Source organism: Monodon monoceros, unplaced genomic scaffold (assembly GCF_005190385.1).
Source record: "Monodon monoceros isolate NGI ecotype Baffin Bay Population unplaced genomic scaffold, NGI_Narwhal_1 Super_Scaffold_11, whole genome shotgun sequence".
In the NCBI taxonomy this organism is placed as follows: domain Eukaryota; kingdom Metazoa; phylum Chordata; class Mammalia; order Artiodactyla; family Monodontidae; genus Monodon; species Monodon monoceros.
Genome location: NW_021703767.1, coordinates 94,416,466 through 94,431,238, shown reverse-complemented (window position 1 = coordinate 94,431,238; position 14,773 = coordinate 94,416,466). Strand labels below are relative to the sequence as shown.

At 39.2% G+C, this 14,773-nt stretch overlaps 1 protein-coding gene across 10 annotated transcripts in view; it reads right to left on the bottom strand.

The window, feature by feature from the left end:
• PLD1 (phospholipase D1) overlaps positions 1-14,773 on the bottom strand; it is a 198,693-nt gene that overhangs the window by 79,194 nt on the left and 104,726 nt on the right. For all 10 annotated transcript variants that reach the window (XR_003792450.1, XM_029215542.1, XM_029215546.1 and 7 more), the window contains 3 exons: positions 13,871-14,020; positions 13,087-13,170; positions 2,685-2,766 (listed from right to left, as the gene is read on the bottom strand). Coding sequence is in view for 9 of the 10 variants with exons in the window: in XM_029215542.1 (XP_029071375.1) it covers positions 2,685-2,766; positions 13,087-13,170; positions 13,871-14,020 (316 nt within the window). In the remaining variant the exon portion in view is untranslated. The remainder of the gene's footprint in view (positions 1-2,684; positions 2,767-13,086; positions 13,171-13,870; positions 14,021-14,773) is intronic.

The following is a 14,773-nucleotide window of genomic DNA, read 5'->3' as shown; positions in this document are numbered from 1 at the left end:
AAAGATCTGCACAACCAGTTAGAAGAAAAAAATAATTCATTTCAATCAACCTTGCGGACCTCTGGGACCCATTAATGCAAGGATAAATGCTATTTTAAACCCAGTACTTTGTGAAGCTAGTGGCTTTCAGAAACTATTTATGTGAAGCAGTGTTTATGAGCATATGAAATGTCAATCTGGAATGATCTGAATGTTAAAAATTTAATAATATTTTGTAACTGGATTAAGGAAGAGCAATTCTCTTAAATGTACCACTGAGAAATTAATATTTAATAGTATTACTATTTCCTTAGGAAATTAAAAAAATCATTCCAGGCAATTTAAAAATTACAAGTTTCAAAAAGCAGATGAAATTGAAACAAACAAAGCACGGTTATCAGGCAGCACTATTTACCTGGTCATGGTATTCACCTGGTACCTCACAGGATTCATGGGCCGTAAAAGCAAAGAGAAGCCATGATAGTGACAGAAAAGGGACCTGGACAGATATGCTGAGGGGAATAAACAAACACACGCCAGCTACCATGAAGTGGAGGACCAGGTTTGCAGGACCTGCCTCCTGAGCCCTGATCTGGCAACTCGTTTTCTGGAGTATACTTAGATGTCCTGTAGGCACCTCACATGCACATGATCTAAAATGTAGCTCTCTGACTCTGGGTTCTTCCCACTTCCTCCTACTACCAGACTCACCGTCCCAACACACCATATTTATCAGATCACCCTTCTTCCATCATACCCTCCCCCCGACAGTGGTTCCCCACTGTCGTCCGTAAAGTGCAAACCACTGGCTTGACTCACAAAGCCTCCACATCCCAATGGCCTTTCCAGCTCGATCTCCCATCCTACCTATGCTAACACTCAGGTGTCATCAACTTTGTCACCTTGCTGTGACTGATAAGGCCTTATGAATTCCTGCATCCAGAATGTTTCCTCATCACACTTCCTATACCTAGAAAGCGCTTCTTTTAAAATTTCTGGCCCATACTAAATGCCCTAAAGTCCTCATGTTGTGAGGGGCTTCCACATCAGACCTACCCAATGCTCTCCCTCCTGCTTTGAATCTTGGCACTGTCTCTGTACCCAGCTGACTCTTGTGTAGATTTTTAAGCTCCTTCAGGTCAAGAATCGTGTCTTTTATTTTTGTACATTCCCATGTGATTAGCCAAGTGTCCTGCACGTAAGAGGCATTCAACAAAAACATGTTGATTGAAACCTAAAAGAGTAAAGCATCGGATAAGTTCTATGAGGAGAGGATTTTCTGTTATGATTGATGATCGCTAGGCAAGGCTGGAAAAACTTATTAGAATGGAGTTTCAGGAGTTACTTTTAGAGGAGAAATGGGAAAGCTGCCATTTCGCAGAGAGAAACATGGAGAAAGTTATAGCCCATTCAATATGTAGAAAGATGTTTGGTAAGGCTAGGACTAAGCCCAGGACATGAGTTCTTCAGCAAGCAAGGCGGGGATGGAATCCTATTCACACACATGGCATCCTTAGTAATTAGTGTAGTACCAGGCTCAGAGAAGACACAGTAACTGTATGAAGGATAATTTAATGAATATGCAAATAATGCTTTTCAAGACCAGAATTTCAAACTTTGTGAATGGAAGTCTGTTGAGACAACAGATTAGACAAGCCTTGAAAATGATGCTGTTTGGCAGAACATGTGTCTGAAATAAAGACAATCAACTTCTTTTGCCTTTAATATCAACGGTGAGGTCTGCCTATACTATCCCCAGATATCCTAAACTAAAGGCATGGGGAAAAGACATTGAAGGAAGGGGGAAAGGGGAGTGGGAAAGGGGTAGTGGAATGTAGAGGATGGAAAAAAAGAAATAAGTGATGGCTGTGATAAATAGAAAATATTGATACTAACCCCAATTACTTAGGACCTACAAATCTGCTAGAATGTTTAATGACAGAATTCTAAAAGTTAAGACAGTTTCAAATAATAGTAAAAAGGCTACTAGCACTCCCTAATTTGGACATGATTAATAATAAATTGAACTTAATTCAACTATTCTAATTCAACTTAATTTAACTCGGTTGAGGGCCAACCACATAAAATATTTCATTAGAAATATGAATGTAAAGTAGTCATTGGTGAGCCTATACTGCTTCAGTTGTTTACTTTTTATAACAAAAAAAGCACACTCAATGCTCACCCAGGATCTACAGGGTCACACTATTTCACACTATTACCATGAACTGTCCCAAAACTGGAACCACCGATTCTTTATGTCCTTCCATTTGACATGCTTCAACATCAGCTTGACCCCATCTGACTGAAATCATTCTCAGATGACTTCGAATTTTGCTCAAATGACAAAGTAATGAAAAATAAATAAAATTCTATGTTGCATTTCATCATTTATTACTCAATGATGAAATTTTATTACAATTTTTCGCCTAACAAATCAGCCGCCTACAACTGATTAAAAAACAAAAAAATTAGACTTGGTCATATAATCCATGCGGTGAATTAGGTGAGAATATTTACGATTCACAAGTAATGGGGAAAAAATCAGAACCAAATGAACTTGAAAACAGTAAGTATTCTACTTTTTGTCAAGCTCTAAAGAAAAAAGTTATAAGTGTATATGAAGGGCTTTGGGGAAAAAAAGGCATTTCAGAGGCAATAAACTTTTAAAAAATTACATCAGCATTTATTAGGAAAGTACATACTGCTTTTCGCTTAAGAATGCAGTCCAACCTCCAACGATTTCCTTCAACCACCGGACGTTTCAGGAAGATTTCTGGACTCAACCTGAAATCACGAAACCAAGATTTCAAGAAACTAAAACAAATATAAAGTTCTGGTTGTGTCATAGGAAGCAGAGGCAATTTTAGCTCAAATGTCATCACCATCCTCCACTGTGGCAGGCCATCCAAAGTTCCACTATGAGTCCACGTACAATTTCATATGGGAACAGCAGCCTCTACCCCAAAAAAGTCAATTTCACTTTCTCCATCTTACTCACACATCATACATAGACACACCTGCAGATACTATTGACTGTCCACCTTCTCCCTCCTTGCTGTCAGAGCCCACCTCCCATGACTGAATGTGAATATTCTAAATAATTGCTTTCCCAGACTCCTGTGCAGCTCCAGCACAAAATAACACAATCCTGTACAATGAGATATATGAGGAGGTACACGAGGGGTTAATGGAAAAGTTGTTTCTCTTATGAGAGGAAGAGACACATGCACACACAAAAAAAACCCCAGGAAAAGCGGCTCTAGGATGGATGTTGTATGGGGGTGTGATGCTTAGACAGGTGCAGCCAAATGGAAATTTAAGGGCAAAGCCAGAACCCTGAAATCACTGGATGACTTCACCAACTTTAGTACCGCCTAACTTTAGATTTCTCACTCAATGAGACAAATCCTCATTGTTTAAGCCACCTTCAGTTGAGCATTCTAGCAACCTAGGCCAAAAGTGTTCTAATAGATAAACATGAACACTGACTTCCTATACCAAGCAGTGTCCACGGGAACCTGGGGCTCTCTGAGCAGGGAGGAAGGCAGGCTTGCTGATAGATGAACTTTCCCCAGTGTGAGAATGGACCCCGGGTTCTTCTCCTTAGTAGTGCCACAAGCAGCGCAGTACAGGAGTCACTTTTTCCCTGGGGGTGTGTTCAAAACTACTGCCTGAGTTAAACTGGTAAGGAGTGTACCTCCTCTATAATGGGAAAAACAAACAAACAAACAAAAACAATAAAGAAAATTTCATCCACTGAAATGCTAGACCTGGAGGAGTGGAGTAGACTGTGTAAGGATCAAAGCCTTACAGAATACTAGCGTGGAATACTGGCTTAGCCAGGGAGTCTTCTAAGCATGTGAAAACAACAGGGTTTTAAGGAGCTAAAGAGATTAAAAGAAATAATTTTACGCTCTGTGTCATTCAGTTAAAGAAAATAAAAACCCAGAGAAAAAAGTATCTAAAGAAACTCATATTGGGTAAGATAAATAAGAAAACAGACAAATAGAAGGGTGTGTACAGTATAAATATTAACATATTTAGTTTAGAATAGGAAACAACTCAAACAAACAAAAAAAATGCAGCAACTGGTAGGAAAAGATCTAAGATGAATTAAAAACAGATCTGTTTTAAATAGAAAAGTGTGTCATTGGGCACTGCTAGTTCACTGGAAGTAGGACATACCCAACAACATATATACACTTGCAATTTTTGATGTACACATTAATTTTGGGATCAGAGGGCTTCAGTTTTGGGGCCATTTTCAGGTCTATACTCTGCAATTAAGCCTTCATCATCTTTTTTTTTAAATCTAAAAGCATTGTGTACCCTGTATGCAGAGTGTTCTATTAGATGCTTTGGAGGATCTTAAGCAGGCTCTCAAGGAGACCTGGATTTTGAGGATAATACATGAAAAGATAAAAATAGTCATGCTATAAAAACTGAAAGTATAAACAAAGGCAAGGGGAGAATAGCTATGACCCACAAGCATCATTATGTCAAGATCTTTACTAAGTAATTATTAGCTAAGCAAAATTCAAAAGAATTGTGTAATACTACATATCATTGAGTTTAGGACACCAGTGACTGTAAGATGCATCATTACTGTGTGTATCACTAAGAGAGAAAAAATAATGACAGCTCTATGTCATATATATGACTGAAATAAGATGCTATTGAGTGTATGATGTATTACGCCTTCAGAGATGTCGAAATGTGCTTCTAAGTAAATGCTCCTTTTAGAAGATTTTAGAGCTGCAAAGGCTTGTATGAGAAAAAAAGCTTAAAATCGATGATCAGAGCTTCCATCTTAAGAAGACAGAATAAAAGAAGAAACTAAGAAAAGTAAGAAGGATGGGAATAATAGATAAGAATGGAACTCAATGCAATATAAAACAGAACAACAGTAGACAAAACTCAATGAAACCAAAATCTAGCTCTTTGAAAAGATTAATAAAATTGACAAACTAGCTAGATTGAAACAGAAAAAAGGAGTTTGACTATTTTAGATTTCTTATTTAAGTGGGAAGAAGTAATATCAATCCTACCCAAACTCTTTCAGGAAACAAAGGCAGGGGAAATACCATCTCATACAATGAGGCTAGCATTATCCTAATACCAAAACCAAACAAAGACAATCCAAGAAAAGAAAAAAATTAAGTACAATATTCCTTACGATCATAGAGGTAAAAATCTTTACCAAAACATCACAACTTATAAAAAGGATAACAAATCATGACAAAGTGGGGTTATTTCTAAGAATGCAAGGTTAGTTTAAAAGTTGAAAATCAATCAATGCAATTCAGCACATTAACAGAAAAAAAGAAAAAAATGGTCATTTCAATACATGCAGAAAAGTCTTGACAAAATTCAATACCCATTCAGAATAAAAACTCTCAATACATTATAAATAGGAAGGAATCTCCTCAAAGTAATAAAAGGCACCTATTAAAAAAAATCTACCTAAAGCATATAATAAAAGACTGAAAGCTTTTCTTCTAAGACTGAGAACAAGAAAGATGTCTGTTCTCATCACTCCTATTCAACATTTTACTGATGATGCTAGCCACTGCAATAAGGAAAAAAAAGAAAGAAAAAGAAAATAAGAAATAGAAGGCATGCAGATTATGAAGGAAAAAGGAAAACTGTCATTATTCACACATCACATGATCATCTATGGGAAAAATCCTAGGGCATCTACAAAAAAGCTTTCACACTAGTAAGTGAACTAAGCAAGATTGCAGTAAATAAGATCAATATAAAAAATCAACTGCATTTCCATATGCTGGCAGTAAACAATTGGAACATGAATTTTTTAAAATACCATTTACAATAACATAAAAAAACACGAATTACTTAGTGATAAGTGCAAGACCTGTATATGGAAAGTACAAAACACTAATGAGAAAATTTATATAAGATCTAAAAAAATGGAGAGATATACAGTGTTTATGAATTGGAAGACTCAATACTGAGAAAGAAGAAAAAATTTGACATACTGTCTAACCAGTGGTGATTTTACCATTCTTTTCCCTCTGATTTCTCAGTTGGGAGGGAGAACCTGGAAATGGGCATTGGCACTGGTAGAGAGAGCCTCAGAAGTCCTCTACCTCAGGCTTGAGGAGGAAGAGTGGGATTTCCTGACAGTGATAGTGGTGGAAGGGAGGGACCCACAGGCATCAAAAATGAGGAAATGGAACTTTTCTCTCCAATGGAAGAGCTGTGGTTCCAAGAGGAAAATATAAATATCCATTGCTTGGCTCTGGACACAAAGTGTCATTGAAGAAAGTGTGTGGCAGAGCAGGGTAAATAAAGCCTCTTTCTAGCAAGAGGACTAAAAAGGGAAGCCACAGGCAACCCATAAGGAGTGGGTATACCATGGAGAGAGAGGAGCTCAGAAAAGCAATGCTATAAAGTTGTTTATGAATTTCTAGCTCACTCCTAAGCTGCCCATGCATGGGTTTGGTCCTAATATTATGCCAAAGAATTTGAAAACTGAAATAAGAAATAGACCACTGACCAAATTGGCCACTAGGTGGAGCACATGGAGGGGCAGATCTAAACAGCACTGCAAAGGCTTTGAAAACAAAATTGACATTAAAAACACACAGGTAGGGCTTCCCTGGTGGCGCAGTGGTTGAGAGTCCGCCTGCCGATGCAGGGGACACGGGTTCGTGCCCCGGTCCGGGAAGATCCCACATGCCGCGGAGCGGCTGGGCCCGTGAGCCATGGCCGCTGAGCCTGCGCGTCCGGAGCCTGTGCTCTGCAACAGGAGAGGCCACAGCAGTGAGAGGCCCGCATACTGCAAAAAAAAAAAAAAAACAAAAAAAAAACAGAAGAAAAACACACAGGTAGAAGACTGGTTGCAACGTTCTGCATGAACCCAAATGGGCCAATTTCCTGCTAAAACAAAAATATCAACATTCTCTATAAGATTTAAACAAGACCCAGAGTCATAATATTCAAAACTTCCAGAATACAGTAAAAAATTACTTGGCATACAAAAAAATCAGAAAAATCTCAACTTGCAGGAAAGACATTCAACAAATGCCAATGCCAAAATGACATAAATGTTGGAATTATTTAATGTGATTCTCTGCCAGATATTATAAAAATGTTTCAACAAGTAAGGGTGAACACTCTTAAAATGAATGGATAGTAAGAAAGTCTCAGCAAAGAAATAAAGATATAAATAAAAACCAAAGAGAAATTTTCAAACTGAAAAATACAATTACAAAAAACCAAACTCTCACTGGATAGGTTCAGTACCAGAACAGAGATGACAAAGGAAATAATCAGTGAACTTAAAGACAGATAAATAGAAATTATCCAATTTGAATAACAAAGAAAAGAGCGAAAAAAATGAACAGAGCCTCAGAGAGTTGTGGGACAATACTAAAAGACACAATTTATGTCATCAGAGACTCAGAAAAAGAGGAGAAAGAGGGAAATGCAGGAAAAAATTTGAAGAAAAAATGGCTGAAAATTTCTCAAATTTGATGAATGATATAAACCTACAGATTCAAGAAGCTCAGTGAACTCCAAACAGGATAAATTCAAACACCATAATCAAACTGCTGAAAACAAAAGGCAGGAAGAAAATGTTGAAAGCACTCAGAAGAAAAACAATGCATTATTATTTTTTGTGTGGTACGCGGGCCTCTCACTGTTGTGGCCTCTCCCATTGCGGAGCACAGGCTCCGGACGCACAGGCTCAGCAGCCATGGCTCACGGGCCCAGCTGCTCCACTGCATGTGGGATCTTCCCGGACTGGGGCACGAACCCGCGTCCCCTGTATCAGCAGGTGGACTCTCAACCACTGCACCACCAGGGAAGCCCAACAATGCATTATTTAAGAGGGGAACAATGATTCAAAATGACTGCAAATTTCTCATCAGAAAACATGGAGGCCAGAATGAAGTGGAGCAAATTGTAGCTAGACTGTATAAAGTTCTTCTACAGTTTAGTAATAAGAAAACAATCCAATAAAAAAAGAAGAAAGGTAAGATTTTAATATGTTTCCAAAAAAGCTAAACAAATGTCCAAAAGTCACAGGAAGATATGCTTAACATGAAAAGACATTGCTAATGCAAACTGAAACCACAGTGAGAGACTACTACATACCCTTTGGAATGACTAACATTAAAAAAGACTAACAGTACCAAGTGCTTGCAATGATGAGGAGGAATGAAACTCTCATACATTAGTAGTACAAGCACTTTGGAAAACAGATTGACAGTTTCTCATGTTAACCATATATTTAACTCCTAGTATTGATATAATACAGTAACTTGAATCTACTTTCTAAGACAAGGGTTAGCTAACTGTGCTCCATGAGCCAAATCTGGTCCATCACCTGTTTTAGTATGGCTTATGAGCTAAGAACGGTTGTTACATTTTTAAAGGGTTATTAAACACACACACACACACACACACACACACACACACACACCCCCCACACACACACACAAAGAAGAATATACATCAGAGACTGTATGTATGTGACCTGAAAAGCCTAAAATATTTACTATCTGGCCCTTTACAGAAAAAGTTTGCCAACCCTGTTGAAAGTCAGAGGCTTTTGAACTTTTTGGGTCATAATCCATAGGAATACATTATGAATCCACCCCAATATTTTCATCTATCTACCTACCTATCAATCAGTCTTCTACTGACTACTGAAATAAAAATTTCACAAAATAACCCCTACTGCCACTTAAGTTGCAACTTTCCGTTCTCTTATTTCCTTCCTTTTCTTATCCTATTTCATTATTTAAATAAAATTCTGAACATAACCCACTGAATTCTTTTTTTTTAATAAATTTATTTTATTTATTTATTATTTTTGGCTGCGTTGGGTCTTTGTTGCTGAGCACTGGCTTTCTCTAGTTGCAGCGAGCGGGAGCTACTCTTTGTTGCGTTGCATGGGCTTCTCATTGCGGTGGCTTCTCTTGTTGCAGAGCACAGGCTCTAGAGCACAGGCTCAGTAGTTGTGGTGCACAGGCTTAGCTGCTCTGCGGCATGTGGGATCTTCCCGGACCAGGGCTCGAACCCATGTCCCCTGCATTGGCAGGAGGATTCTTAACCACTGCGCCACCAGGGAAGCCCAATTCTTTTAATAAATAATTACTAAAGGGCTTCCCTGGTGGCGCAGTGGTTGACAGTCCGCCCACTGATGCAGGGGACACGGGTTCACGCCCCGGTCCGGGAAGATCCCACATGCCGCGGAGCAGCTGGGCCCGTGAGCCATGGCCACTGAGCCTGAGCGCCCGGAGCCTGTGCTCCGCAACGGTAGAGGCCACAACAGTGAGAGGCCCGCGTACCACACACACACAAAAATAATAATTATAATAATAATTACTAAAGAGTCGCAACCCACCATTTGAAAAACATAACATTAAAATCAACTTAAATGTGTCTCCTACTTAGAATAGTCTTAGCTTGTGAGCCAGTCCAAATGAAATGTTGAGTTTGTTTTTCACTTTAGAGCCTTTGTCTCCAGCTCAAAGGAGACCTTGTTTCTGTTCCCGTTCCTCTGATAAACTCCCCCTTTAAATATCTTTGTTTATTGTTTCTCTTCTTTTTCTCCAGTTTTACTAATCCAGTCTGTCTCTGGCCTGTTTAATGCACGGACTCAGTACAGACACTGTGGCAGACCCCACCTGCACCCTCACCACCGACAGGCCAGGCAGAGAACCAATCTAGGCAAAGACTCAACACACGTGCTCCAAACATCCCTGCTGACCAGTGGGAATGAGAATCACCATCATCCAGAGGAAAGGTGATCTAAGCCACGCTTTATACATCCATCCTAAGTTAAAGCAATGGACTGGAAGCCACATCTTGGCACCCAGCCTCATTCTAGGACTCACTCCAGTGAACACCGGGTAGTTCACAGGTGACGTGAAGTAGGCACCAAGCACAGAAAAGACATATAAGACATGTTCTCCTGGTAGATACAGATAAACAAGTGAGGAATGTTCACTAATCCTTACACAGAAACTACCTCTTTTGATACCTTCAACTTCTAGCTAGGATTTACTCTTCACCTTAATTTTCAGATAGTCTGGGCTGTTTAACGAATCATTCTCTCTTCTAACCTGACAGCCTACCTTAGAGTTTACCTCTTCAGAAAAGGTCTTCTGACTAAATCTACCCAAATCTGATTATTACTTTATCCAGCACCTTAAAAAAATCCAATCTGCACTTAAAAAATGTCAGAGCTAAAAGGGATCTCGCACACCATGCGGTACATTCAGCTCCTGGGAGAGGCAGCTCCATGACATGTGGGCACTAGAGCAGACACACTGGATCCAAGCCAGCACCAGCACATACAGACTGTGTTGCTACGGGCAGTTTCCTAATCGGCCCCACTGAGCCTCACTCTTCTCATCTATAACACAGTCCCTGGCGTTTAGTAAGAATTCAACTAATAGTAGCTACTTACTGTTAATGTTATTCAACTACGCCTTAGAAATGACCCCTTATAAAGGTGAATATGACTTGCCCCAAGTTAGTAATAGTGAGGCCCCTAAGGCGGTCTGAGCAGAGACTCTCACCATTCCTCTCCTGGACCACAACAATAACTCACTAGATGGTCTCTATAACCACTGTTCAATTCATCTTCTACACTATAACCAAAATGGTCCCTTTTAGAAAACAAATTTGATTAAAATTCCCATGCTTAAAAATGTTCACTGATTCCCAGTGTTCAAGGGACTGCACTGGAGTTCAAAGGACTCCAGTGTTCAAACAATGCAAACTCTTCAGCAGCTTATCAAGGGCCCTTCACAATTTGTCCCTAACCCGTCTTTTGAATGCTATCTCCACCCACCATCCCAAAGAATGCTATGCTTAAGCTGTTTACGACCTCTACCTTCCTCCAAAATTGCTGTGCTCTCTCACTCCTCTATGCCTTGGTCCTGGTTATCCTCCGTCAAAAACATTCACTGTCTTCAACTGGACAGCTCCATCACCCAGGACTCAGGCCAGCGTTCTGTCCATTGAAGCTTCCACAGCTCCTGCAGGCTCAGTCACTGCCCTAATCCATTGTTCTACACATGACTTCCTGACTCTCTACTGTTGCAGGGTAGGGGCTGCTTATATCTTTCATCTTTCTGTACACGTGGCCTCGTTCAGTACCTGTCATAGAGGCTGCTCACTAAATAGCTCTGGAATGAATGAGTGAATAAATTAACAAATGAAAAGATGGATGGTTAAATGAATTAACAAATAAAGAAACTAAGAGCTTCTAGGTCCCAGGTTGCTTCTCATTTCACTAAATCTGCCTTTGCTTGCATACTAATTGTTTTAGAAACAGATTAACACAGTTTTCACTCATGTGTATGATGTCTCTTGAATTAGACTGGAAACTTCTAAAGGTCATGTGCACCTTCTCACTATGCTTTTCATTCTCTCAGACCCAGATATATCAGGGTTTGATAAAGTTTCTGAATGCTCTCTTTTGCAACGTACTTGCACAACAAGTATTTTCTTCCTTGTTATGAGGGAAGTTCCTGCAAAGGTTTTATTTCAAAGAGTGTTGTAATAAGATGTTATCCTAGTGCAGTCACGAAAAAGCAATAACCTCCTGATTTATTTTCTTGCTGACAGCAGAAGAAAAAACATTCAAGGTTCCATCTCTTTATGTTTAAATGAGTCTGTATTTTAGTGTTCAGAACCTTCAAAATATATATTACTTGCTTGTGTAAAACATGAAAATGTGGGCTCAGTGGAAATGCTATTTTCAGTCTCTTTCATGTCCCTGTCAAACTTTCAGAAATACTTTTTAAAGGGACATACCTACTACATTAAGCTTGAATCTACTCTCATAAGTGTTTAGTAACTGACAGAAGAGACAAAATTTGGCAAGAATATAAAGGGCAAGATTAAGGTCCTCCATAAACATGAGAATAAGCAGGTTCTCAGACATGCTGACTATCACACACCCTATCTATTGAATCTAGATCAATCGTTCTCAACCAAGAGGGACTGTGCCCTGCCAGGGGACATGTGATGACAGCTGAAGACATTTTGGATATCACAACTGGGAGCTTGCTACTGGCATCTAGTGGATAAAAGCCAGGGATACTGATGGTTCTAAACATCCCACAACGTACAGAACAACACCCCCATAATAAAGAATTATCTGGCCCCAAAGGTCAACAGTGCCAATTGGGAAAGCATGCCCTAGAATTATAGATTTCCTCATCGCTGAGGCAAAACAGTAGAAGAAGATGCGTTCATATTCCTAATTACTCTCCCCTCCCTGAAAAACCTAGAGTTAGGAGGAAATGAATTATGAAGGTATTTTCATAGTTCAGTACAAGAGAGCATTTGGAAGGAAACAGGATAGGGAAAAACAGGGGGCATTTCAAGCAACTAAGTTCTTAGAAGGAGAACATATTTAAGACATTTTCATTTCCTTTGTAGCAAATGTTAGCAGCTGCAATGGGTTTTAACTATCCAGGCAGATGGATAATTGGAACTAAAGTCAGACTACAAAGCCTACACCCACTCCAGGAGGAAAATTTCCCAAGAGCTAAATGAGTTTTAGGTACAAGACTTTCAGTGGCTTTAATAAACATAATAACTCTCATGGATGATTTTAAAGGGGATTAGAAAGTTGAAACATGATGCATCTCCAAAAAAGCTAACCATTACAATGGATATTTTAATAGAATAGGCAAATGGGAATATTCTAACTTCAAAGGGACAATTCAGAGGAAGCATATTCATTGGACCTCGTGACAGACATAACCAGATGAGGAAAGATACCCAGGGAAGATTATTTTCCATTACCTCTACACCTATATTTGCATTGCAAAATAACCTTTACTAAAATGAATACGGGTTATCTGCTTCCAAATGGAAAGACAAAAACAAAACTGTTCAAACTGAATATTTTAAGAATATATATGGGTGCCAGGTTTTTTGAAAAGACCTTTTAGTGGAGGCTACTACAATTAATTAGTTGAGACTTTGGCCAAACCATCTGTGAGTACTGCTGTCTTTCCTAGTGTACAATTCTACAACAGCACAACACTGTTCTATATTCCTAAACATAGAGACCTCCAAACAAACTCCCCAGGGACAAATACTAACCACCAATCTGTGATAAAAATCTCTTCTTTTGCCTCTTCCATTGCATTCGCCACATCTTCAAAATATCCTTTGGCATTAACATACCTGAAAGACAAGTTTTCTGTTTCATTTTTTTAACAAAACAAACAAACAAAAAGGCATCTATCGTATGGCAAAAGAGAAGATGGAAGCCACTGCCTAGAGTTTCTACAAAACCACCAGTTTACTTTGTATAACTGGAAACAAGGATTGAAAACACCTTCTGTCTGCTATGTAGGAAGTACAGTAAGTAGACAGAAGTAGGCAACCTGATTCTTTTCTGCTGAGAGAATAACGAATTGATTGGTCTTATCATCGTATGGGGTCAGATGAATTCTCCCATCCTGTTGAACTCACACACGGTTGTTCTTCTGAGACTGAAAGCAGACCAGCTTCTAATCCATGGGTAGAAAAGCATGCTAAGCAGGATTTCATTTAAAAGAATTACCTGGCAAGTAAAGTCTCTTTCTTAAATTATGGCTAATGACTTAAATAAACTTTCCATTTGCATCATTAAGAAAATGTATGAAATTAACTTTTAAAATCAAACTTCAAAATCTAAAGCTAGCTATCTAAAGCTCTCCGTAAAAAATCATAAAATGGAAAACTTAAGTGCTGCTCAGGTAGTCCTATAAAGAAAGTCCCTTGTTAAGTATAATGCATAATATCTTTTCACAGCTTCAAAAATTGATTCCAGGTGAATTTAGACCACTACAATATTAAATGCTATGACTACTGTGATAGTCTTAGAGCAAAAAGATCTTACCATTTAGCTAAAGTGTTCTCTTGGATAGCAGCATAAGACCCAAATCGATGATCTTTGAGAAAGTTGGGGCCATGTTTATGGATGAATTCTTCTATAGCCCCTCCCCACCACCGAGCATGTCTATAGCTGTTGCATTTTAAAATCAGTGTCCTTCAAAGAAAAGCAAAATGTGGAAAAGAATGGTCACTCTGTGTTCTGTCTCTTTAAACAATTTAAGAATTAAACATGTCCCATTTTGTTTTGTTACTGCAGCAAACATAAGTGGAAAATTTTAGGCAAAGAGCACCTTACCTATATCAGAAAAGTAGATTTTTAAACGTTTTTGGCAGGATTTTAAACTATATTCAACGTAGCAAAAACAAACCTTCAGGTTACTTATTCCCTCATTCACTTATGCAAACTTGTGTAAAGGCACTTAATACAGGCCTCGAGCTTGCTGTGCTGGACTGTGAGGTGGACAACGGAAGAGACATAAGGTGAGGTCCTACACTGAAGTGTTAGAGAGTTGTTGGCTCCTGTAGAGGACATTTCCCTTGGGACTGCCTGGTGTCCATTCCCTCAGCCTCCCTTCCCTACTCTGCATCCACCAAAGCCAACAAAATGGCATCTTCCAGCCCCTGATCTCAAAGATTGGTTCAGGGATGAGGACATTAGCCAATTCCACCCAACAAGTGAGAATAAATGCAAGGACTTGCTCAGAAATGCCAAGAAGAGATTCTTTCCCTTCCACTGAACTTGGTTTGCGTGTAAGAGGCAGCCATCTTGCTACCACCAGGGGACCAGCCTGAGGATGGTGCAGATCCCAGGAGACAGAGCTGAGAAAGGCCAGGAAAACGCATCTCAATGACATAGTTGGAAGCTTGGAATCAGCCATGGTTAACGTGGCTTATTAGTTACTTCTGA